Source organism: Rhipicephalus microplus, chromosome 8, assembly GCF_043290135.1.
Source record: "Rhipicephalus microplus isolate Deutch F79 chromosome 8, USDA_Rmic, whole genome shotgun sequence".
Taxonomy (NCBI): Eukaryota; Metazoa; Arthropoda; class Arachnida; order Ixodida; family Ixodidae; genus Rhipicephalus; species Rhipicephalus microplus.
The window spans coordinates 110,144,701-110,172,231 of record NC_134707.1 but is presented as its reverse complement, the minus strand read 5'-3'; the positions used below and the strand labels follow the sequence as shown (position 1 = coordinate 110,172,231).

General features: G+C 44.6%; 1 protein-coding gene across 1 annotated transcript; it reads left to right on the top strand.

Moving 5' to 3' along the window:
- Positions 1–1,847: 1,847 nt before the first annotated feature.
- On the top strand, positions 1,848–27,306 carry LOC142768719 (longicornsin-like). Its single transcript, XM_075870728.1, has 3 exons — positions 1,848–2,007; positions 24,503–24,547; positions 27,142–27,306. Exons 1-3 carry the CDS (start codon positions 1,962–1,964, stop codon positions 27,276–27,278), a joined length of 228 nt encoding a protein of 75 aa, XP_075726843.1. The 5' UTR covers positions 1,848–1,961; the 3' UTR covers positions 27,279–27,306.
- Positions 27,307–27,531: the final 225 nt, after the last annotated feature.

Below are 27,531 nucleotides of genomic sequence, written 5' to 3'. Positions count from 1 at the left end.
TCTGGGCACAAGCCACAATAACCATGAGACAAAGTTTTATCCGCTCAACCTAATTAGGACTCCCTTAACTATTCCCCCTTGGCGAATAAAAATTATGTCCTCTTGATGTGACACTCAGGACACTCAAGATGTGACACTCAGTCAGGCACTCATGCTTTTTTGTCACACCTCCTAGACAGGACAAATGGACACAATATTTGTGTTTGTCTGAAATAAAACGTTCGTTCATTCATCCCCTCCGTATTGGTAGGGGGGAGGACGGACACAACTTGCTTATAGGGCATGTCACGAAAAAAGCTTTTGGGCATCATGAAAACCTAAGTGGTAGAAGTGCCGATTTCTCCGGTAAATAACGCATTCGGAGTCGTGTCTGTCTGTCTGTCTGCCTGTCTGTCTGTCTGTTTATAAAATGTCTGGCACTGTGCGCGAGGGCAGTGGCAGTAAGCTTCCTTTTCTCTTCTGCCGCAATTACATGAGCGAAGGAGATGTCTTAATGCGATAGCGTTAATCAAATTGTTTTGTGGGATTTCCGGCGTGCACGTCCGTCTTGTTGGCTGTGATTGAAAACTCAGCATCTTCTCCGGTAAAAAAAATCAAGAAAGGTGCAAATCAAATATATCATAAGAGTTTTCAGGTTTGAGTGAACATTGAACTAGGGCTGCTTGCGTAGCAAGGAGGTTTGTTACCACGCAACCAAAAGTTTTCGGGTTTGAGTGAGCATTGAACTAGGGCCGCTTGCGTAGCAAGAAGGTTTGTTACCACGCAACCACGTGTCTGCTTCCAAATACACTGAAACTAACTTCCTCTGCTTGGAAATGCATTGAAAGTAACGCTGAATTAACGCTTCAAAATACACTGGAACTAACTTGCTCTGCTTGGAAAATGCACTGAAAGTAACATTCATGCTTTACAAGCACACGCGTGTTGTATACGGGCTGCCGAATACAACATGTGATGTCGCAGTTATATTGCGTGGTACGAGCATGCATTGTCATCGGGCGTCAGAACACGTGATTACCATAATGATCTCGTGGCTTAAAGTCGGACAGCCATTACAAAAGGCAGACTTGTGACTACGCGTATAGCCTTAAAATCACGTATTCAGTGCAGAACCATTTCGAAAGCATTTCACACGCATCAATGCTAATGGTTGAAAGCATGCTACCTATTACACACAAGGTAGCCATTTGCGAAAGCTTCACTGAAGCTACTTTCCCCTTTATCGATTACATTGTATAGTAATTGACAATTTAAACTCCTCGAGTAATGTCATACGATAAAAAAGCATACACTAAAATGTTAAAATGCACAATACGAACAGTATATCGAGTTCAACACTGAAAGGCGAAGCTTAAAGATCTCACTCTCTTCTTATATTTTACTCTTAACACCTTAACGGAAATGATTGACACCAATGACCATGTCGTTCAAGTGGCAGAGTGAAAAGCTACCAAGCATTTAAAGATGTTTGTGGAGTCCACGGAGTCATGTTTCAATAGAAGTCAGCAAGATATAGCTGTTGTTCACTGTCGTAGGGGCTGAAAACGAAGGTTAGATGCTTAATATTTCTTTGCGTGCGTAACTATGATAAATAGCACACGTCAAGGTGCGGAACGTTAAAGCACTGATTCGAATGCTTACGAAATCACAGCAGTCGTAAAATCTGCTTTCACACTGTGTACTTATCTCCACACCTCTTTAGTTTTACTCAACTCCGTTGGGTCGTCTCCCTCAGCAAGTGTGAAGGCGTGCTGACACTGATGAGTCCTTTAAGAAGCGTGACAGGCATCCCGCTTTAGCGGCCATAAAGAGGCGCACTTAAAAAACACTTGCGTGATAACCAAGACGTTCGGGTTATTGCGTTTCTCTTGGAGTCGCTCCCGAACCGCAGCTGAACACGGCTACAGAGAAATAAGACATCGAGTCAGCAGGTGCGACGCTGTTACTGAACTGAACGCATCATGGTCGGCCAGGCGACGACATTGTGCTTTCTTCTGCTCGTTGCAGGTAAGTGCGCTCGCTGCGTTGCGTCGATGCTACGCTCTTGGAGAAGTTCAAAAAGAAGATTTTAGCCGCCGACGTTCTGACCCAACTGCAAGCACATTAGAACCCCACAAAAAGTGTTCACCCTGAGGCAACGTCTGCTATCCTTGCTCCTGTGTGGGCAGAGAACTCGTATTTTCAACGTCGATCGCCAAGCGCTGAAGAGTCTTGACAGAAATCGTTACATGCAAAGTTTTAAGACAGGTCGGAGTGCTAGTGATTCAGCGCGTAAAATAGGCATGCGTCTAATCAAGAAGCAGCTGCCTGTCTTTTAGTGATCAATTAGCGCCAGCCTAAACTACAAAGCTCGGCTCGTATGCACAAGACGCTCTTAGCATAATATATTCGCAACTTACGAGCCAATAGTGACGCCATGAAAGGCCCGTGTACTGTGCGATGTCAGCACTCGTTAGAGAACGCATGAAGGTCAAAATTTCCGGAGTCCTCCACTATGGCGTCTCCCAAGTATATGGTGGTTCTGGGTTTTCATATGCGAGATGCTGTACTAAAGCATATTTGACCATTGGTGTGTCAGCAATAGTGAGGAAGTAAAATACGGGTTGAGAAACAGTGTTGCATAAATGATACGCCACTTTGCACGTTTTTTTTTCTAAGTCAAGAAAGGCTTTTGTCTGTGTGTGTCATGTTCTTCTAGAAGTAACTGAATACAACCTCATCGCTTTTGTAGTTGCATGACGCCTGCCGTTGTATTTCTGGCTCTGAGAACACTTCGGGATTTCCGCTACGTAAGCATGTATTGAAGCTCAGGAATCGCCAAGGTATCAGCATTCGAACACGGTCACAGTTTATCATTCATGATGAAACCTCAGGTACAGGTTTCACGTGTGTAAAGGTTGGGTGTACAAGACACTATGCTACTCACCTGCTGCAGCAAGGAATGAAAGAGCTTATACGTCATAACCATTACTACCACTAGTAATGATCGTTATTGCCACCAGACAAACGGCACATCGCCCATGTGTGTTTTTCACGATTGATGGAAGTCATGAATGACCGTGTCAAAACGGAGTCACCAGAGCACTGCCACACGACGTGTCAAGTTTTCTTTCACGTCGTGTACAGGAGCCGATATGATGTATGATGTTGGTAAATTCGTCTGGTCACTGTTGTTCGAGGGAATAAAAATATTACAAACTCAGGAGCCCTTCTGTCACAAAATCTCTCTATGAGGTTGAGATAGTGTCCGCGTCTCTGTGCGCGAAGCTCTACAATTCCGTCTTCTCATCGCATTTTGAAGCGTATCTTGCCTTTTTTCCTTTTTCCATACCGCAAGTAGGACCATTATCTACATGCTAAGCAGGTTGACATTTCAGTTGTTACAGATTTGATTGATATGTGGCGTTTAACGTCCCAAAACCACCATATGGTTACGAGAAACGCCGTAGTGGACGGCTCCGGGAATTTCAACCACCTGGGGTTATTTAACGTGCACCCAAATCTGAGCACACGGGCCTACAACATTTCCGCCTCCATCGGAAATGCAGCCGCCGCAGCCAGGATGGAACCCGCGACCTGCGGGTCAGCAGCCGAGTACCTTAGCCACTAGACCACCGCGGCGGAGCAGTTGTTAGAGGCAACAACGATGGTCGCAAGTCCAGGCAACAAGTAGATGTCGCAACTTAAATTAAAAAGTAGCCTTGATAATAGATAACATTACTGTATCAGAAGCGCCTTCTCATTGACAAGCCCTCGACCGAGGGATCATCTTGGATGCAATAGGACTATACAAACGACCTCGTAACCGGCGTGCCTTGTAGGGCCATAAAACTTCACACTCGCGAGTCAGGTTCTATTGTTTCGCATATTTTTTATCATTCCCATCTTTAATGCAAAAAAAGAAATGAAAATTGCGAGTGAACGCAATCTTTACTTGAAATCGACAAGTACTGGTGACTGGCTGAGCTCGTGCATGATAAAATGATATTGCTTTAGTGCAGCTCAGTTTGAACGTGAAGGAAAGAAACTGTGCAGTGAAGAAGGGGAAAAAACAGACGACAGTGTGAGCGCTCAAACTGCCGTCTGTTTTTCCAGTTTCTTGACTGCATAGTATCTCTCCTTGACGCTCAAACTGAGCTGCGTCAAAGCAATATCACTTTATTTGACAGGAAGTTTTGCACGCGCACTGCATATTCTCGCTACAGGCCACTTAGTATAAGCTACTACATGTTAGTAAACTGTGAAATTTTCGACCGGTCAGACGTGATTTAATGCAGGCCGATGATCAATTAAAATTGTTGTATGCCCTCTCCAGTTTGGCGAGATCTTTGTTTTACATGCGGGTGAGCACTAACACCAAGCTCAAGCCTACTAGCAAGGACGATTACGACTGAAGGCATATCTCTGCACCATTTGATTCATGCGTGACACGAAACAAAGCAGGACACATTGGACCTTTGTGTTATACCAATTCCTAAGAAAAGGATCAACCCTGTTTTCTTTGTATTTAGTGCCACACGTGCTTCTGAATATGCGAAGTGTGTTAAAATTACGTTATTGCACCCATTGCATAAAATAAAATAAAAAAAATTAGACATGGTATATACATAATGCCCCTTGCTTCTCGTAATGACTGCTTTAGATTCAGTTACTTTCCCAGCGCTATCGACAAATAAAGTGTGTTACCGAAATCCATAATCAAGTGTTACTCGTAACGTTATTTGAAGGAAATCTAAAACTGGTTTTCTATACATAGGTTTGTGGCTACATATAGCTTTTATTTGCAAAATTGCTTTAAACTGTCTCGTGATGCTGTCTACGCATTTCTGTGTTTTGAACACAATACACTTTATTCTGCTCTTTGTACTTTTTCGTATACCTTTTTTGTATTTATTTATTTATTTATTTATTTATTTTCAATACTGCCAGTCTCACTTGGAGACCAAAGCAGGTGGGCATACAGATAACAACGTGAGTGCAACAGAATACACGCAGTGCACAGTACAATGGCATGTCATACAAAGAAGTGTTCTCTCTAATACAACATTAGTATATACAACGGAAGAATCAAGGTTAATACAATCCAATGGAACACAAAGAAGCCATTAAAAAAAGAATTTGCATGAATATGAAACCTTTTCCTTTCCCTTTTCATGGTTGGGGCTTATTTCCTATCGCGTCACAAAATATTGATGATGATTCTATGGCAGCTACTGTTGGGTCGAGGTTGTTCCACTCCCTAACTGCTGTAGGAAAAAATGAGTATTTAAACGTGTTGGAGTTGCAAAAGTATTCAGTTAACATTTTATCGTGTTTATTACGCGATATCCGGGATCTAGAGAAGGTGATATATTTGGAAGAAATTATGTTGAAGTGGTTGTGCAGAAGGCTATGCATGAATTTTAACCGAGCTTGTCTTGCTCTGCCTGCCAGTGTGTCTAAACCGGATGATGCTAGAAGTTCAGTGGGCGAGTCAGTACGTTTGTATTTGTTATGGATGAACCGTATCGCTTTTCTTTGAACTTTTTCTAGTTGATTTATGTTAGTAATATTGTGAGGGAACCAAACAGTGTTAGCATATTCCAGCACTGGCCGCACAAAGGTTGTGTAACTGAGGAGTTTGATAGGAGTGGGAGCAGACTTCAAGCACCTTTTAAGAAAGAATAACTTACGGATAGCTTTTGAGGATATGTTGGCAATGTGTTTGTTCCACTTGAGGTCGGTTGCTAGGGTAAGTCCTAGGTATTTGTGTTCATAAACTTTAGTTAGTTCAGTGTCATTAAGTGAGTAAGTAAATTCTGACGGGTTCTTCTTTTTTGTCACCGTCATTGACACAGATTTGCTGGTATTAATAGACATTTGCCATTGTTCACACCAGGTGTTTATCACGTTAAGTTGTCTGTTCAGGGTGTGGTGGTCTTCGTAACACAGTATTTCTTTATAGATAATGCAGTCGTCTGCGAACAGCTTTATGTTGCATTCCATGTTAGTGATGATGTCATTAATATAAATTAAAAACAGCAAGGGCCCCAAGACCGAGCCCTGAGGTACACCAGATGAGATGGGAACAATGTCGGATGATGCTTCATTGAAATGGACGAATTGCGAACGCTGGGATAAAAAATCGCCAATCCAAGCAGAAATATTTCCGATGCCAATTATTGCCTCTAGTTTTGCTATTAACTTGTTGTGACACACGCGATCAAAAGCTTTGCTAAAGTCCAAGAATATAATGTCTGTTTGGCCGCGATTGTCAATTATCTGTGCAAGGTCATGAACAACTTCCGTTAATTGCGTCACTGTTGACATTCCGCGTCTAAACCCGTGCTGGCTGGGTGTTAATATGCGATTTTGTTCAAGATATACTGTCAGGTGTTTTAAAATTATATGTTCTAGGATCTTGCATGATGTACTGGTAAGGGATATGGGTCGATAGTTAGACGGAGAGTTTATGTCACCTGATTTATGAATTGGTATCACCTTTGCCTTCCTCCAGTCATTTGGCACACGTGCAGTTGATAGTGAAAAACGATAGATAATACCCAGGTATCTGCTGCACCATTCCGCGTATCGTTTCAGGAATTCATTTGGAACATTGTCAGGGCCGCTTGATTTTTTAGCATCTAATCCAAGTAGAAGGTTAAGGATTCCCGAGTCAGATATGATAAGTGGGTCGATGCTGGAGCCTGTAGAAACGACCGATGGAAGAAACCCGTTATCTGTAGTAAATACAGATTGAAAGTACTTGTTGAATACATCAGCCTGGACAGCATTTTCATCATGAGTGCGTTCTGGCGCCAAAGTATTGCGTGCACGAAAGTGATTCCAAAATCTCTGTGGATTATTTTTTAGGAAATCTGGTAGGATTGTATTAAAGTATTGTTTCCGTGACTGGTTCAACTTTTGTTTCAGCTCTTGCTTGGCACCTATCAGCTTAGATTTCACGACTGATTGACTTTCTGTATGTTTCAGTGAACGACGCAACCTTTTAACTTTCCTTTTGGCATGTATAACCTCGCGCGTTACCCATGGGCTGTATTTTCTTGGTTTCCTAGTTTTTAACGGTATAAATTTGGTAATGCAGTCATGTATTATGCCCTTAAACTTTATCCAGAGGACATTTATATCTGCCGACGGATCAGAAGCAAATTCTGAAAATGATGTGAACTCATGTGCCAGGGATGTCAAAACGCCAGCGTCGTTCGATTTCTCAAAGTCAATGATTTTGCTTTCAAAGGACCTTTTCGAAATAGAACATGATAATGGTAGGTGGCATATCGGGATATCGTGGTCGGATATTCCTTCAATAATGCCAGTTTGCAATGTATTTAGTTGAAAGTGATCACTAAGCAGTATTAGGTCAAGTATGTTGTTTGCAGTACCTTGTGAGCGCGTTGTTTGGCTAACTACTTGTTCTAGACTAAAATTTAGCATCAGATCAATCAACGCTTCGGAAGCATGTGATGAATATTCCTTTGTGTTCCAATTAATGTCTGGTAAGTTAAAGTCCCCCATAATGATAATTCTTATACTTGATAATTCTTGTATACTTTTGCTGCTGTTTGTAATCAATCCTGCGAGGTGACCCTGGATTTTTGTAGCGAATTTTGGCTTAAACACACTAGTACTTTACACGCTGTTACGACCGTTATGAGGGCTAGCAGTTTAATAAATGAATTAATGAGGACCAAGCGACTCTTGAATGCACCCTTCTTTCTTTAGCAGTCAGGATTTACGACGGTGTTATCTCCAGCTGTACTGTCAAACACGCTAGGTCAACTCTGTGTTCTCCACTATTGAACCGTAATTCGGGACCCTTAAGCCTCACCTTTAAGAGTTGAACACGATAGCAATGTCCGATCCCTATGCATAATTCAACCGCTTAGTGTATACGTTTTATTGACGATGTCACTCGTGAGGCATAAACTGTGGATTACTGCAATATACGGTAATCAAAAAAATTCAAAGTGACTTGTGCAAGTGAAGCTTTCGCACATGGTTACACTTTGGGTAGTAGGTAGCATACTGTAAACCACGAGTATTCAGGCGCGGGAAATGTTTCCGAACTTGCTATGCAGACACCACGTAATCTTGATTGAACACGCGTCGTAACGTGAGTGCTTTTTGTAATGTGTGGCCACACTTAAACCATGAATTTGTTGTGATAATCACCTGTTTTGACCCCCAATGGGAGTGTACGCGTGCACCACGCAATATAACTGCTGTTGTATTGTAAAGTTTCCACACAGAACATGTGGGTTTGTCAACCCTGAAGCTTGATTTTCCTGCATTTACAAGCAAATGAAATTCTTTTCATGACATTGCCAACTTTTGTAATGCCTGTTGTACACTTGTCGCAGTGGCCTTCATTATTTTGTGCACTATGCATATAAATAAATGACATTTGCAATAAATACAATCCACATTATGATGAAACTGAAGGAGATCCAAAAACAAATTACGAGAAAAAGATCATGCTTGCGCTTTTGTATTTCTACGTGTGACGCAGTGCACACAACTACAATTACTGAAAAGCTGGGTGTAATAAAGTAACAGTTGAAAAAAAGTCACAATAAAAAGTTTCATACGTAGCAGGCCAGCTCGTGGTACACGTAGGGTAGCCAACAGAGTGCCGCTGAAGATCTCGCCAGCTTAGTAGACGACGAGGGTGCCCAGTATTGCAGCCGTCTCGATACGTTGTGCGGGAACTGCATTTTCGCCGACTACGCGAGACTCGCGATACCGACTACCGCGCTTCTCGCTGGTTGCACGTCAACTGCCGATTCCGAAGAAGTGAAAAGATTATTGTGGCGTACGTGTGCTCCCGTACCCTCTCGAGGTCATTTGTTTCTCCTCGGAACACATGTGTGCCCCTTTCGGTACAGGTGTAGGAAAGACGCGGCGGTGCTCTGCTGGATCGTTAGTCGCCAAATGTCGTCTTTCCAATACAAAGGCGCCCTTCCTGGGATGATGAGGCGAGCGGGTGAGAGCAAAATTTCAGTCGTTTGTGACAGTGATTACGACCAGTTAGTGTAATAATGCAAAGGAGAACTATAGGACTATCTCACTCACTTGTTTTTAAATGCGAAGCATTTCTTAGAGAACTTCGGCGACATTGAGTGTGTCTTTACCTATCTATCTATCTATCTATCTATCTATCTATCTATCCGACTTTTAGCTGTCCTGGCCATTTCTGAAATGCGTTCGATACCCAAATGGGTATGGCATAGTATGACTGTATGACAAACTTAACTGACTAGTCATAACATGAAAGTCGTAACATGCATGTCATGAATGTCATAATTTACATTTCATGGTCATTCTGCGCTTGCTGTCTTTTCGTTCACATGACATATTGTAAAACTGGTATGGTATGACATGACTGCATGGAAACATAAGAGGCAGACACTAACGGGGAAATCATGACATACATGTCAAGTAATTCATGGCTAGACGCCACGCTTATGGTGCGCTCGGGGTCGTTTAGCTAGCTTCCCATGCACCCGATTTGGTATTACGGGACGTGAGTGGATGACAAAGGTATACGACTGGTGCAAACATGACGATCACGAGATACGTGTCATGTCAGAACATGACTACATGTCATGTTAGTGATGCGCTCATGGCCGTTTCGCTATCTTCAAATAAACCGAACTTGGTATTACGTGACATGCACGGACGACGAAGGTAAATGACACGTCACAACATGATAATCATGACAAGCATGTCATGTAAAACATGACTACATGCTACGCTCATACCGCGCTCAAGGTCGTTTCACTAGCCGAATTCGTCGTTTCAAATGTACCGAATTTGGTGTTACTTGACTTCAATGGATGACTAAGGTATATATATGGTGCAAACATGATACTCATGACATGAGTGTCATATAAAACATGACAACATACCACGGTCATGATGCGTTCGAGGTCATTTCGCTAGCTTCAATTATACCAACTTTGGTATTACATGACGTCAATGGACGATTAAGATAAATGACACGTCCAAACACGATCCTCATAACATGAATGCCACGTAAAATATGACTACATGCTAAGCTCACAGTGTGCTCGCGGCCATTTCTCTTGACGATTGATATCTGGTATCACATGACGCGAATAGACGATGAAGGTAAATGAGATGTCCAATATTAATAATCATGACAAGCATGTGACGTAAAACATGACTATATGCCACGCTCATAGTTTGCTGATGGTCGTTTCGCTACATCCACATATGCCAAATTCAGTATCATGTAATGTGATTAGACAGCGAAGTTAAATGACACGTCCACAAACCATAATAATGCACTGGAAGTCATGTACAGTATAATTTACGTCTGCCTCGTAACATTGTGCTAATTGTAAAGTTACATATTAACCTTCTTCATTCGTACTTCGCATATCATTGATTTCCACAGTGTGCAGGATCTGCCTATTCTTCACGTTGTATTTACACGGCAAACGATACATTACCGATCTGTTTCAAACTACATCCGCAAACTTCTTCAATAAAACATAAATGAAAGAAATAGAAGATTTAAGTGCTCGCTTTTCTTTTTTGGACAAAATGTTAATCAAAACTAACAGACAAAAAAGGCAAGGTAGGTGCAGATGACGGAGTGAGATGGAAATGTAATGCAAATGTGAATAAAAAAAAGTGGACAACGAGATAACTTAGACGCGTCCGCTCATGCTTCCACGTTTAAATGCACATATGTACCTTATAAAAAGGACGGAGAAAGAGTCGCTGTGGTAGCTCAGTCGGTAAATAAGCATCACACGCGTTATTGAAACGTTGCAGGTACCTGCCAATTCAAAGTTATCTCTCCCTCCACTTTTCTTTCTCTAACATCACCATCTATACAAATGTCCTTGGGGCTATTGTGTGGGAGTTTTCTGTAATACTGTCTCGGGGTCGTGACGTGGATGAATGGAGCACACTGGAAGTTCAGATTATACTTGTAATTTGGCGAACTTGAGGCCTCGTAAGAAGTTGAAATTACAGCAAGACATTGATAGCGGTGAGCAGAGCATCGACCGTTGTTCAAAAACTGATAATTGGTGGTCTCTGTAGACATTTATACAAATTCTGTCGAAAATTTTAGCGTTATTGCTAGCGGCCACATATATTACAGAATAGTCTGTAATTTTTGCGAAGTGGGCATAATCTTATTCAAAAAATCTACTACAGTCCCGACGCTTTTCGAACAATGCAGGCACGTTTTACGCTCTGAATCATGTACAGCGTAACGGGCTGATAAAAAAACTTCAGGAAGAAACGTTCATATGTGGGGTTTAACTTCCCAAACCAACCATATGATTATGACAGACGCCGTGATGGAGGGCTCCGGAAATTTCGACCCCTTGGGGTTCTTTAAGGTGCACCCAAATCTGAGCACACGCACCTACAACATTTTCGCTTTTTTCGGAAATGCAGCCGCCGCAGCCGGGACTCGATCCCGTGACCGGCGGGTCAACGGCCGAGAACCTCAGCCACTAGACCTCTGCGGTGGGGCAGGGAGGAACTTGGCAATATTATACAGTCACATGAAAGGCGGATCGTGCGAATGAGAATAAAATGTGCTTAAAATAGGTTAAGCAAATGGGGTGGGGGGGGGGGCATTCTCAGTTTACCAGTAATCCATTTGATCACATATTTTTTATTACATAAAGTGCCACCAGGACCCAAGCCATTAGCAAGAGAAGTGATTACACGAGAAAAAGAATTTATAAAACATAGAATATACATACAAAAAATATAGTGAGTATAAAATTTTACCTAAGACATTCTTGAACTGCTAGTGGCTTTACACAAAAGATACAAGAAGTAAAAAGGTGATTCGAGCCCACTGGTGTGCATGGAAAGCAATACTAAAAAAAGCAGCAGATTTGCCGGAGGTGTTTATACATACTTTCTGTACGTAAGCTAAGATGCATGAAACAATCTAACGCGTGGCAAAATAACCTTGTTGCCCATCTCAGGATGATGAAATATGCCGTGAGAGATACTCAAATGAAATAACTGACAATGACATGCAAGTGATCATATGGTAACTCTTGATTTCTTCAAAGATGCTCACGCTGTCTTGTATAACCAGGAAAAGGCAAACCACTGATGAATATCCAGCTACTTCTCGCGAATGAATTTTGTTTTCTTGGTATGGATCCTAGAAAAACGCATCATATGCCAGCTTTGAGAAAATCAATGTTTCGTCCATGACTAAGCTTAATAATAAGTTGCCTTTGCGAAATTATGACGAACGATTGAGAACATTTAGTTTGCCATTTCTAATGCGTACGAAATGCGAGATTCTTCAAAAGCAGTTTTACGTAACGTGAATGCCGAAATAATTGTGTAACAAGCTAGCCCAATAGGAAGTTATACTTTTTAGACACGTACAGCGAATTAGTACATACAGAACATACATGATCGTCCAAACGTGCGCATTCCTTGGCACTTCGTTATGTTAAGTTTTATGACCTGTGTGGTACACCATTCATCAATTGCGCCAAGAGGTAAAGTGTGTGCAGGCTATTCCAAGGTAAGCATCGTCAAAGAAGGGAGCACCCAATGGTGTTCTGTTTATGCAAATACGAATGCGTAAAGAGCCGAGTACCATCCGTTGGGCGACGCCAAATGTGATGGCAGTTTTCTTTAAACTAGCGTTATTGAGCGATACAAATAAGGAGAGAATAATAAGGAATACACCTGGCGAAGAGAGCCCTTGATGGTCAAAGGTCAACAGGCGCACTTTCCAGAGAAGCAGCTAATGGGAGGCCCAATAGTCGAGTGCTTCTGAGAAGCTCTAAAAACGCAATTTGTTATAAACAGGGATTAGAAATGACATCAAGTTTGGGAGCAAACAACCAGTTCGGCTTCACATAATTATGATTCGCGAATAGCTTGTAGTGGTGGCACAAAGCAAAAATTTGAAATCAGAACCATGCAAAAGAATGAAAACAAAAATTGTTTCATAGTTTAGAAGGAATGCGTCTGAGTGAAATTAACCGGTAGTTTGAAAGGTATTATCTGAATAAAAGAGAGCAATATGGTGAAAAATCAAACAGTGTCAAGACGCGTATTCTAATTCTATCAACTGTGGGTTCTATCACCGTGCCTACAAGAGAGAGAGAAACACAGCCAATGAAAAAACACGAAGATCAACCAGATTGAAATACATGGTATTTTACGTTTACCTGGAATATGGACCGAGGGCTAATAAAGAAACGCCAGGCCTGCACGGAACACGAAGAAAAGTGAAAGCGTGCGGTAGAGCAGTGGCGCATCTGAAGACATTTGTAAACGCTCTTAGAGCAACAACTGCAAGTACAGTTGCAAAGTGCTCACTGCTAGTAGAACACCCCACCACAGAGTTTCCAATAGATGCACTAGAGGGAAGTCTGACGCTAGTGTCTGTAGGATCTGCAACACACGGTGCTTCAGTCAGCGTAGGAATGATGGGTAATACATGAATTTGTCTAAACTTCGTTCTTTCAGCCCCGTGTGGCCTGCATTCGCTTTATCGCGAGATCAAGTTGAGAAAATGATCAGCCTTTCTAGAATATCACCTCTACATTTTTAGGCTCATCACATAAAATGGGGTGTCGAACCTAACAAAGATTTTTTTTCTTTTTTCCGAAACAATCGTGGTTAGACACTACAATAAAAAAATTGACGAGCGTATTTGAAGCCATCAGAACGAAGACTGGACAAATCCGTGTACCACCCAGCATTTCCATGGTCGATGAACGATCACCGTGCCAGTGTGCCCAGTAATCGATAATTGTGAACTCTATGCACCCAACAGCCACCCGACGGCCACGCAGGACAAGTGGATCAACAAGTCTACACACGTGATCTAAACAAACAAACAAAACAAAAAAAACGTGGGACCTATAAACACGTGGACTTATATAATAAACTTGTGGGACTTATATTCGAAAGCAGGTCATGAACAATTAAATTAGTAAATGACGTCACGATCGTATCTTGGGGAGTAATATTCCTTTAAGTATGTGTGCCAACTATGTACAAAATAATTCATCACTTAAGTCACAATTTGTGCTGATGTGAAGTGCTGCTTCTTTTCTACTGCGCTTGAAGAGGCTGATAACCAGCAATAAACTGTTATACATAATAGCGTTAACAAAAAGACATAAATTGTAGACAAAGTAACGTGCTGTTTAACATTCTAAGTGCTTTGCGGTATTATTGGTACGTATTCGCTTAAAAGAAAAACTTGCGTGAGATTGTTTCTCGGCTGTACCTTGGCAACGAAGTTGACGACAATTTTCTTGACTCTCGTGAAATAACTTATGTGGTCTTTCCGACTTTCTTGGAAACCTGTTTTCACTTATTAGGAATACTCGTTTACGTCCAGCTTGCTTTCTTTATCGATATATAAGCAAAACCGTGCCAGCACCGAATGGTCTTCAGTTTAACTACGCAGTATGTAGACTTGAATATTCCAGACATCAGGAGTTTACGACCAATCAGATAAAGTGATCTGTTTATAATGCACGAAGGTTGGTCTCGTGGTCAGATAGCGACTGCTCGTTCGTCTCGTTTCTTGCCTTTTCGTGGACTTCGTTGCCGCCAGGCTCGCTAGCGAAGAAAAAGTTTAAGTTTGGGAACAGCTTTCATAGTTGCGTACATATTGCGTATGTGGAAGCCATGCAGCCATGGTATCACAAGTGAAGCGCGCTAACCCCACTGAAGATGTCTCTTGGTTTTTACGGCACAGGTGTTCGGCTTCGTTAATATGCCAGTCCGCGTTACTCACGTGAGAGGCTTCAGAAGTTACAAAGAGCAAAAGCAGCGCCTACAGATCTCCCTCCGCGCAGAAAGAGGAGCCCTAAATCAGCTCGCTGCGTCTCATATTCTGCTGTTCTTCCCCTTTTTTTAACGCGAGAGCGTTATGAAGCTCATTTCCAGGAAATTCTGGCTTTGTTGCCGGTGTCGACGTTGTTGGTGGTGAGTGAAAAAATGTTATCTTGTGCGTGACCAAAAAATGGAAAAATACGCAAATAAAATCATCATTATCATTACCAGCTTGACAACGACCACTCCTGGGCAAAGGCCAATCCCTTGATCCAACAATCAACCCGGTGTTAGGCTCTTCGTCACCACGTCCTGCAAAGTTTTAATCTCATCGCCCCACCTACTTTCTGTCTCCCCTTCGTGCGCTTGCCTTTTCTGGGAACCGCTCATATGCAGTGGTTATCCTGCCTGTGCTATGTGCCCAGCCCATGTCCATTTCTTCTCGATTTCAACTATTATATCTATAAGTCCGGTTTGTTTTCTGATCCTCTCCGTTCTCTTCTTGTTTGTTAAGGTTACATCTATCATTTTCCTTTCCATCGCTCGCGGCGTGGCCCTAAATTTGAGCTGAACCATATTTGTAAGCCTCCAGGTTTCTGCTCCATAGGTAAATACTGGCAAGATGCAGCCAATATATACCTTCTTTTTGAGGGTGAGTGGCAAATACCATTTATGATTTGAGAATGCTCGCTGCATGTGATCCACCCGATCCTTTATCTTGTGGTTATTTCACTCTCGTGGTGCGGCTCTGCGGTTACTACTTCTTCTAAGTAGACTTATTCCTTTACAACTTCCAGTGCCTCTTCACCTATCGCAACGTGCTGTTTTCTGCCGAGACTATTGCACATTATTTTAGTTTTGTGCATATTACTTTTAGACCTACTTTTATGCTTTCCATGTCTCATTCAGTAATCATGAGTCGTAATTTGCCCCCTGAGTTACTCATCAAAGTAATGTCATCAGAAAATTGGAAGTTACTATAACTCTATTCATTAACTCATATTTCTAACTTTTCCAAGTCCGGAGCCCTGAAAACCTCCTGTAAACACGTGGTGGAAAGCATTGGAAAGATCTTCTCCCACTGCCTTACACTCATGCTTATTGGTAATCCGTCACTTTCGTTATGGAGAACTATAGTGGCTGTGGGTTCATTGTTAATATTTTTCAGTATGTCATGTATGGTTCTTGGATGTCCTGATTGATGATTGATTTGGGAGTTTAACGTCCCAAAACAATCATAATAATATGACAGGCGCCGTAGTGGAGGCCTCCGAAAATTTCTACCACCTGGCTTTCTTAACGTGCACCCAAATCTGAGCACACGGGCCTACAACATTTCCGTCTCCATCGGAAATGCAGCCGCCGCAGCCGGGATTCGATCCCGCGACCTGCTGCTCAGCAGCCGAGTATCTTAGCCACTTGACCACCATGGCGGGGCGACTGAATAGAGAATGATCGCCAACTTAAGAAAGAATCCAGCGCTGATTCCAGCCCTGAGTCAGACTAAAATAATATATCCGATAGGTCTGCTCTTTTCGCGGCCGCCATGTTGGCCTTCATTCTTAACCAGTGGCGTGGTGAGTTGGTTATGACCATCTTGACAGAGCCTGGCGTGGTGACGTGTCGAGGCCTGCTCCAGACTTCATGGGTGCGGGGAAACGTAAAAGCAGCAGCACACGCTCACCCAAGCGTACACACAAAAACCCAGACGGCGTAATTCCTAGATTTTCGAGCTCTTCGAGTACTAGGCAACGTCGACCATCACCGGTGAAATTCGGGGGAAGACTGAGTCGGGAGAGAGGAGGAAGGCTAATGCCCTTGCCAACACTGCGCATGGCCCGCATCTCCCGGGCGGTTCATTTCTTTGGAGACTAAGTGATTTGCACGCGGCACACAACTCTCTGTGGTTACCCCTCAAATGTCTATTCGTTCATAGCGTGCGCCTGTCGGGCTCCATTACTCCTTTTCCGGGTAATATTGCCTTACAGTGTAGGCGAGAAGGGGAGAAAGACGAAGTTCGAGAACAGCCTGTCTGCAGCAGAGGTGCTGTATCATGTTTGTCTTTCTTCATGACAATGGCGCAGTCGTCGAAAGGCATTGGTGACGCAACTGTAAGCTTGAGGTCACGCGTACGACCGAGGAACGCCATCAAGTTTCCTCGCTTATGGATCCCGCAAGGTGACCGTCGCGGCAAGTGTATTCCACCACGAGCGCATGGCGTCCAGGCCTCCATTGTGGTTCTGGAAAACCTGTCGGCCGACGCGATACTTCGCGCCATTTTGACGCACGGGCTCCTCTCACCTAGGGACGCCAACATGCCTCCTCTAAAGCTGGTAACCTTTTGGCGCTTCAAGCACCGTCCTCGGACGGCGTCCAGGCCTGCTCGGTAGCTCAGCATTACTTCATTAACGCCACAGTACTAGCTCACGACACGAGATTACACGGGGTACGCTTGCCTGGGAACACCGTTGGCACTTCCATTGGTATGGATCCAATTGGCCTGATTCTGTCCAATGTTGGATCTCCAAGGGACACCATCCATTCGTCCTAGTTCCATCATTCTACCATTATGATGACTGGAGTCACTGCATCCTCCGCGGATTCCAGCTCTGTCTCTCCAACCGAATCAGCCGACAGCACCACGGAGCTGCAGAGCGCCATTGCCTAACTCCGCGTCACGACTGACGCCTTGCTAGCGTCCGATTCCTTGCTGCCACCAGCAACAACTTTGTGCATGCTTAAGGGCATGTTGGCTGCAGCCGCGTCGTAAAAACTTGAAGCCAGTCTACCCGAAAACAATCGCAAGCTCCCTGTGTTCCTTCACGGAGCTCTCGGAGCAACTGGGCTGCTTGGAGTAGGCACACTCAGGATTCTCGCCACGCGCTTCACCGTCGACACCTTTATGGGTGGTACCAGAGTTCCACGGCATCAAACACGACGTCTTGAGATGCATTCAGGACGTCAACTCGCTGGGCACCGTCCATGGCTTGCTGGAAGCCTGGAAATAGACAATTGTCATCGATCGCCTTCGTGGAGCCGCCAAAGCATGGTGCAGTTACGAAGGTGTGCAACAGCTATCCTGGACACATTGGTGTGAAGGGCTTACGGCGGCTTTTCGTCGACTTTCCGACACTTGCGACCTCCTTCCGGCCGACCAATTTCCCACCGCGAATGGGAGATGTGAGGCTCACCACCTCCTGAGAGCACCTCAGCCACCTACCACCCCGACAGCTCTCGTCGAATGAGACAGGAAGGGCACGGCATAACTGAGTCATTTGCCAACGTGCTAATCACACACTATAAGCCCACGTGGGGCGCCAGCTCAATGCCTCATTGCAGTCTTGCAGCCCGAAAACAAATAAGAAGATCGCCCTCGAGCCTTATTAGTTGGTGACACCACCTCAGAGCTCGGCCCCATCTGGATACGTGGCCTCTGTCCTGCCGGATGAGCCACGACACAACGCATCCTTCCTCTCTACACTCTAAGGCAAAATGGTGTTAAAAGGGTGTGTAGTCCGTCCTTCTGGGGACTAATGGGGCTCCCACAACCATTAATTCCTTTAAGAACTAACGGCACCGGGTCTAACAGTTAGTCCCCGCAGACGAGCTCAAGAGACTAACATTTACACCTTAGTGAGTAACCGTTTGTCCCACAATTCATCTCAGAGGACAAACATTTCGTCTTCAGATTTGCACCTTATCGGGCAACTGTTAATCCCCACATTTACGCCTTACCGGGCAAGCGCTAGTCCTCACAGTTGCACCTTGCCGGACGAACGGTTGATCCACTCAAATACTCCAATCAGATGAAATTTTTGTCCACAGTTCGAACATTGTATTTTGTTAATTTTCCGCCAGGCCTAATACTTTATTCGCCCTTTTTTCTGCGCCGTGAGCAACAAATTGCGCAGAAAAGAACACGCGAAAAAGTAGTTAGCCACCTATGTGTAACTGCTTTCCCAGCCATAGCAGCAACGAAATACAAAAGTGGGACATGGAAATGTTTTATTTTTCTGCATGCACATGAATATTCTTCATTCTTTTAGGTGAATTCATGGTGAAGTGTGCAAGTCCAGTCTCGTTCTCAAATCTTGTTCACTCCTTGTGGAGCTCCTCAGACGGAAGCGATAGATCACAGGCATTTAGGACGCCAGCGCACGCAGCCTTCTGCCTGTTGTGTTCCCACGGCTGCACGTACAATATTATAGTAAAAATAGTTAGGCACACGTGACAGAAGATGAAGATGCACGCATTTTACAAGTACGTGCACGTTGATATAACAACAAGCGTTAAAATATGACGCACAAATAACTTTAATTTCACATCTCGCACAGTCCTTCTGAAGCTGCTCTGACGAAAAAGATGGATTACAGGCATCGCAGACGCCTGCGCACACAGTGTTCAGCACGGTGTGTGCCCACGGTTGCACAATAAGTATGTGAAATAGTGAGTCACACGTGACAGAGGATGAATACAAATGCATATGAGAAATACGTGCGAGGTATAATGAAAACATACGTGAAATATGACGTGCTAATAATTTCACCTTGATGTCACACATCGTCAAAGACCCATTTCGATCCCCGTAGCGCAACAGCTTAGGAGCGGCGGCCGCAGCCAGAACTCCTTGAACCACAGTGCCACTAACAATTCGGCGAGTCCTAAGCGAGCGACGTCGTTCAGCTCGAGCAAGCGAACGTGAGACCACACACGGCGCTGCACGCGGAGTGTCTGCCGCCAGCGAACTTCGCACAGTAGAGCGAGCGTACGCTTGGCCGCCGCCACGAACAGCGCCGAGCTAGTTTGGAGCTATCGCCGAAGAAATCGACGGTAATGCGGCCCTTTTCCACAAACTCAAGCGAGTGCAGCGCGCAAACGCGAGTCCGCCGCCGCGGCCAATGGATGGCGCCGAGCTGCTTGCGACCGACTGACGGGAAAGCCAACTGTAATGGCGACCAATTTTCAGTGAGTTCCGACGCTAGCGGAAGCCCCGACAGCCCGTGCCGGTGCACACACAGTGCGCGACATACTACAACCAAGCTCTTTACGAGAACCCAAAACGTGTTTTCGACGAGTCCCAGCACAGCGACAAGGTCTCAGCCCAATATGAGCATCCCGGAGCTCGTCACGGCGGCGAAGACAGGTGAGCACTCGATAAACGAGCGTACGGGAGGCCGACGGCAATGGCGGCCAATTTCCAGGTGGTCGCAAAGCACAGGCGAACTGCAGACGGCGAAGCTGACCTTCGCGATGCATTTCGTGCTTTCGATATATAACAAGACCGAGCCCGTTGCCGGCCAGCGCAATCCGTATCGTACACGCGACAAGAACAGTAGAAGAAAGAATGATAACCTACTCGCTTAAGAATCCAGCACTGATTTCTGCCCTCCCTGAGTCAGACTGAAGTATATGTCCGATAGGCCTGCTGTCTTCTCGGCCGCCATATTGGCCTTCCCAACTCTTGCTGTCGTGTGTTGGTCGTGATTACCTTGAAGCCAGAGATATAGAGCGCGACGTGGTGACGTGTGGAGACTTGCTCCAGACTTCATGGGTGCAGCGAAACGGAAAAGCAGCAGCCCACGCTCATCTAAGTGTACGCACAAGAACAACGTCGTAATTCCTAGATCGTCGAATCTAGGTGGTCCTGGTCGAGCACTCCAAGCACGACGCAACGCGAACCATCGCCAGCGAAATACGGGGAAAGACTGAGCCAGCAGAGGAGAAGAAGGACGGCTAGTCACCTCGGCAACGCTTTTCGCGCTTCCTGCAATCCCCTGGCGGTTCATTCCTTTGGAGCGTGGTTGGAGACTAAGTGGTTTCGCACGGCACGCTTCCCTCTGTGGTTGCTCTTCAATGGTCTATACGTTCATCGCGCACGCCTATTGGGCTCCGTTACTTCCTTTTCATGTCATTTTGCCTGAGAGTGTATGAATGCCTGTAACACCACGACTTACAGTCTTCCTCTACAGAAAGTAGTAATGTCTAGCCATAACGAGACCAGCGCTGACCAGTTTCAGCCATTGTTCTGGACCTCGCAGTCAGTAAACGCCTGCTCGTGTGTTCGCTATTCCCAAAGAGACGTCCGTCGTGAATCTCCGATTGCGTGCACAGTGCGACGAAAGAGACACCGATGGTTACGACCTTCCCGCAACAAACAATGCCATCCACAATCAGTACCTGCAGCAATGCGCCAAATGCCAGCGCCCGAGTGTCGAAACCTGCAACGACCATATCTACATAGCCAGTCGCGCCCACTGGAGTGTGGGGCGAATTCCCACAGCCAGTCGCAGTATGGCTGATGCCGACCTCCGCGTGGCAGCCAAAGTCAGCCGCCTGAGTCTTTGGCACCTCGTCAAGACATGTCGTGGCGTAAAAAAGACAGACCACCGCGGCAAACTCAATGCCACCCGCCAGAGACGATTCCAGCTGGTGGTCATACTACGTCGCAATCGTGGCCGAGTGTGAGAATAATAGTGCCTCTGGGGCGCAGGAGCGCGCGATAGACTAGGCTATCAAGTAGAGGATACGAAGCACAATAAGAACAGTCAGCCTGCAGCAAGGGTGCTGTCTCTTGTTTGTCTTTCTTGGTTGAATTTCAGGTCATCTGTCACACTTTGTCCGTGATTTTCTGTCTGAGCGCCCAATGAAAGTGCGCATTATAGAAGTACAAAGTGAACCTCGCGCTGTTAACTGTGACATCGCGCAAGGCAGCGTTTTGTCACCGCTTCTCTCAACAGCGTACTTGCGGGACTTCCATGCTGATTACCTCGAAAATGCGACTTTTCTATAGTCATAGCGATTTATGCTGGTGAAATCGCATTCTTGGTCAGCGGTTCGTCACACCATGGTCCACAACTTCTTGGTATAATGCAGCAAGCTCTAAATGCAACTTCAGAATACTTGGTAGAAGTTAGCCTCCAGATTTCGGCCAAGAAGTCAGCCCCGGTCACGAATCAGCCTAGGAAACGCACTCGTAGAAGCCTTAGCAGGCTTTCCCTTGGCGACACACCGATACACTGGGTACACGAACATCGCTAACTGGGTGAGTTAGCGATGTTCGACAAGTTAAGCGACGGACGAGTTAAGGAACACGGGCTTTGAAAGACAGTCATTAACTAATAAACGGGTTGAGCATTCATTTTAGCATAGTTTCACACCTTTAAATATAGCGGAGCCAGCGTTGGTATGTTTGAGAAGGGAAGACAGAAAAGAATAGCGAACCCGATCAAATGCTTTTGCTAAGTCTAATTGTAGCAATTCCAGTTGTTCATATGAGTGTGAACAATGTTTCAATACTGTGCGAGCAACGTCTATGTTAGTTTGTATTGAGCGACCTTTTAGACCGCAGGTCTGATGGGTACCAATGAGTATCGACATTGCAATTTGATATCTGTTTGAAAGTACCTTTGCAAAACTTTTGTAGTGGACGTTGCGTTATGTAATTTTTCGGTAGCCGTCAACGCGACGAAGTTTTCTTTTCTCTGAGTATTTTTGGATGAAAACAGCGTTGCCTTTAGTAAAAGAGCAAGGAAGCGTCTCTAGATTAAAACTCCGCGCGAAAATGTCGAGTAGCACAGATACAGTAATGATTTAAATGTCTTGTGAAACTCGCCGGATATTCCGTCGGGTCCTGGCGTTTTTGACAATGGTAACTGTTCAACGGCAAGCTCTATTAATTGTATAGTGAATGGCCCACTAATAGATTCACATTCCTCGTCAGTTAGACAAGTCACAAATAATAAAAACTGCGTCACCAGACGTTGATTTTCATTTTCTAAAGAGGCGCTGAAGAATTCTTTGTAATAATAAGCTTTGTATGCTTATATGCTGATATAATTTCACTGAAATTAATTACCAATAATCCTCCCGAGTAATAGCCTGGTATACGTTTGATTTATCATTGCGATATTCATCGAGTAAGGCTTGACGTGTGGGCTCCTCTAAATGCAAAATACGGGTATTGCGGGATCGAACACGGGCACCTCTGTAACGTAAAGCGCCATACCTCTGGAGTGCGTTTTTGGCATTAACGATATCTGCTGTAGAGCGACCAGGGGCCTCACGCTCGAATTCATCTAGGCTTTGAAGATTTTGATTTAGCATTTTTAGTTCTACATATCTGTAAAAGTCCCTCACAGATCCAATTTCTATAGCTATCGCCCGAACTTTTTGTTTGAATAATTCCCAAGAGGTGAGTAAAGGCACTTTTGCCAGAATACAGTTCCTCAGTGCTATGCGAATGTGTGCAGTAAACTCCTGGCGGCTTACAAATGAACAGTTAGGTTTCCAAAGTGTCACTGAGGTCTGAAGTTACATCAAATGTTGCTACCTATCTGCCCCTCAACAATGGAGTGATCTGAAAAGGGAAATGGGCTCCGTTTTGCTTGAAACGTCGCGGGAAATAAGTGGTGCTGAAACGTAAATGTGATCAAGGCGCATATGGGTACTGCCTTGGGCGTGATAATACCAAGGCAGGTTATTCAGCAATCTTATAAGAACTAGTCCCGCATTCATTTAGCGATGCACCACGGCACACCAGCTTGTTCGAGAATTTGGCTACCTTGCTAGATCCTGACCGTAATATTGTGCACATGGGCGATTTCAAGTGTGGCTAATTCATGCGATCGTACCGGGCTTAGTCGCGATGACAGGAGTGCTGGAGCACGTCGGTGCTTGTGACTTGTTGGCCAACTTGCCGTAGGCAGGCTTGGTTTCAGGAAAGCAATCGCGTTAATACGACTTATAAAGCATATTAAAACAGCGAAAGAACAACAAGTCGTCGCGAATTGCGAATAGCGTAACGAGTGGGTCGTCCAATGCCCCAACCCATTACAAAAGCTTGTTCTTGTTCACCTATTAACTGTGGCACATACCCACATCAGGCATAATTCCTCATCGTTGTCACCCACTGCATGAACAATTGGCGCGAAATTCATTGAAAGTGTTTAGCGGATACTAAGCTTCTGAGAAGAATGACGAGAAATAGCATAGCGATTGCCAGCCTACTACCCAAACATTTATTATTAATGTCGTAGTTGGTGCCAAGCAAGTGTGCTTGCAGCAGTTAGCCAAAAAGGCTGCTCTTTTAGCTTTCGCTGTGACTGTGCTGCGCCTTCCACGCAAGCCGGGTGTTTTTTTTTTTCCATTTGATGATGAACTTCTACGGAAAGTTCTGAAGTTTGAAGTTTGAGTTTGTAACATCATGAAAATACAAGTAACATGGTTAATAAATATTACAGGAGGATGTCCTTAAGAAACACTGTCAGAGGGACCTTTCTATAGACATTTTATTGATTCAGTACAATGCAGACAAGTGGCGATAAAAAAATCATATTGGAAACACTACATTGGAAGAATAAATAAACTATGAAAAAATAATAAAGTACTTTCGAACCTGTTTTAAAAACGAAAAATATACGAACAGTACAGAATGCTAAAGAATGATGCTTAATAAAACAATTCTACGTGAATTTTATGTTGGAAAGGCAAAAACAAAATTCAAAGCTCAAAAAGAGCGAAAACAAAATAGCAGTTGCTATAAAAATGGTCAAAAACTAAAAGGAGAAAGCATCAATGTGAAGGCGAAACTATGATTTGTTAGGAAAGGTATTTGATTTCTTCAGCATGCGTTGTTATTATTTCAGTGAAAGTATATTTTCAAAACAAAATTTCATTTCAGGATGGGCAACGGCCGTCGTGAGCGAGGAAGTCCACCAGCATAGTAGTGAGTCCCTGCCTGGAACGGCACTAAGCGACTTTCATGAGCACGCTGCCCTCACGCCGTTTTGGGCATGCGTTGTTATTTACTTTACATGAACCCATCTCATATCTTCCACGTAACGTAGCAGGGCTACAGCAGTGCTACATCTATGGGGACGGACGGCTTTCCGCGGGGGCGAATGGCTTTAAAGGGGTAGCGACACATTTGTTCGGAGGTGTGTTTACATTGCCACACAAATATCTTGTATACACAGGGAGTTATGAGCAAGTGCGTACCTCAGCGAACGCTGATAAGACATTTTATCTTTATAATAAAGCGAACCCTCCAACATCAGCACTAGCTTGACGTCACACTGGAGTACTAGTTCTGGTGACCTCACACAGCATTCTGGCTCGTTGTAATGGCGTCATGCATCCAAAACCTCTAAACTGCTGCTTTTGCGATGTGAATACAGTCCGATTTGCAGTGGCCGTGAAAACGTCACGATGTCTTACGCGAGCACGTGACGAGGATGTATGATACCCCTTTGTGACGTAGGGTACAGGAGCAACCGAAAATTAGAAGGAGAAGAAAAGTGGTGATGATTCCAAGTTCTCCTCTAGCTGTCAGACTATCCTGCTTCGCCATCACGTCTCCGCGGTTTCGCCTTTACTGGTTCATCTGCATTGTAAAGGGATACTGAGACAGATGTGTTGGCCTCGCGTTTCTTTCTGTTCCAGTGTGTTCCTTGGGGCCTGTTAGTGATAACACGACACAACAATTTCTGCAGCGCGTCATCGATAATTAATTACACGCTCGTTAATACCGACCAGTGTAAATTTCGGTGTCCAAAACGACAAGGTACAAGGTGCAGCTATCACCGCCTAGCGGGTGCAACGTTCGACTATGTCCGCATACTGAAGTGTGATGCTCTTCCGCGTGCTTCACACCGAAAATTTTCTTTGACCAATACATGGGCCAGCAATATCATCAAACACAACACTCGTGCGCCGCAGCTACGGATCAACGAGCAGCCGCTGCGTGATAATCTGCCGGGAGCAAACGCGACCAAAGAAAAATGGTGGCTGTAAGGCCATTTCAACTTGCTGTCGCGGGTCACGTGAGGGAAGTAGGAGGTCCACAAGGGTCCCTTTGAGGGGGTCAATAGCGTGATGTAGTCGATCACTCACTAAAAGTTCAGAAATAATTTAAAATTCCCTCGAAGCTACATTCCTTGTCGATATTTCGTAGACGGTGTACGCGTGTTCACAGGGAATTGATTACGCAGGCCATCTCGGCCACAAAATTTTGTGACACTACTTCATTAAACAACCGGACTCGGAAATAACTACAATTTTCGCAAAAGTGACATATTGCGCTCGTAAGGCTATGTCATAGGATTTAGCATAGAGTTTTTCCTCCAACATTTACTAAAAGGAACTTTGGTGCTAGTAACTCTGGAAGATGCAACGCATGGCACTTCAGCCGGTGTAGGAATTATGAGTAGTACACCACCTTGTTTATACATCGTCCGTATGTCTCTGTTTGTCTCCGTGCGGCCAGCATCAGCTTTGTCCCAACACCATTTTGAGCAAACGTTGAGCAGTTTTATTTCGCCACTTTAACCCTTCAAGAGGTCCTGTGCGCAATAACTTGTTTCTACTCTTCGGCCCGGCTCCTCACCTTATCTTTGCGAATTTTCAAGAGAGCCCGCGCGTATTAGTGGCCGAGCCAGGTGATACACTGTCCATTTAGCAATCGCAGTCACGCTTACTCAGACAGGATGTTTTATATGGACGGAACTACGAAAATTTACACACAAGATTGCCAATGAAGATGCCAAGGGCGTAGTAAAATTGAAACTGGGCAAGTTGGTAATGATGCATAGCTGGTTGATGTAAACATCACTAAAACAAAGACAGAGTAAAGGAAACGCACAAGACCAGCCTCAGTGCTCGGCTTGTGTCCTTCCTTTTCTCTGTCTTCGTTTTTCACGTTGTTTACTTCGATAAAGGGTGTCATTTGTACCAAGTGTCCACGTGACATATGTGTGGAGAAAGTAAAGCGAATGAAAAAAAATTTCGCGATTGGCAGAGACCGAAACTGCTACTTTCGAATTCGGAGGTCGCAGGTCTCTGGGAGCGACAAGCTGTCTTTTCGTCCACTTTACTTGCTTGACGTTTATATTACACTTGCTACAAGGAACACCCCGTAAGCGTCCTCTGGCAATAATGTCCCAAAATAATTTTAATAATGTGTCCAAGAAAAAGAAAAGAGGCCTTAATGCGCTCTTTCATTCATTTAAATAAAGGCTGATTGTAGGTGGAGATTCCTTGCCTTTGTATCTATGGTGCGATGAATATGTGTTTTGTGGGTGCGCGTGTGATGCCGTATCAGTGATTCAGTGCCTGCTGTTACTTGCCGAATATGATAGTAACGGCGATGAAAATTATCAACTTAAGGACATATAAAGCGACCTGACGGGATGCATAACGAGCAATTTCCTGGGCCTCGAATTGCGTTCTTCATGCACAGGGGTCTTGCTTTGCTCTGACTGACAATTTGTGACGGCAAAACATGTTGCCATTGTGTTAAGTCCGTTCTGCCACTTGCCGCAGGTGGTGGCTACGCTTGTATGCGGGGAAACCCCTCTCCCTGCAAAAATGCGTGCAGGCGAGACCACCCTGGAAGCACGGGCTACTGCAAGGGCGGAAGTTGCATGTGCAAAACAGCCCCGTCCGGCCACAGTTCATGATGGGCTGAAGGTGCTCGACTATACGTGCCAAAAGGGCGTCTTTCAATAAAATGAGGCTCTCTCTAGCCTTGTCCTGTCTCGCTGGAGATCTTTAAAGAGTCTGTAAGCTTCCATGGAGTGCTGTGCGTCATGGTTAGTATCTTGAGCCAAGGGTGAATCCAGTTAAAACTGGAGTGCCGGGAGGGGTGTGTGTACTGACCCTTTTCTATTTATCAGTCACTATCATAGAGGGATCCCCATCACAGCAGAAATA

What these genes read in the sequence shown, in the direction of transcription:
- LOC142768719 (XM_075870728.1), top strand. Translation starts at nt 1,962, where the DNA reads ATGGTCGGCCAGGCGACGACATTGTGCTTTCTTCTGCTCGTTGCAG. An exon ending in CTTTCTTCTGCTCGTTGCAG is followed by an intron (nt 2,008 to 24,502) that starts GTAAGTGCGCTC and finishes ATTTCATTTCAG; the next exon opens with GATGGGCAACGGCCGTCGTG. An exon ending in GGAAGTCCACCAGCATAGTA is followed by an intron (nt 24,548 to 27,141) that starts GTGAGTCCCTGC and finishes CACTTGCCGCAG; the next exon opens with GTGGTGGCTACGCTTGTATG.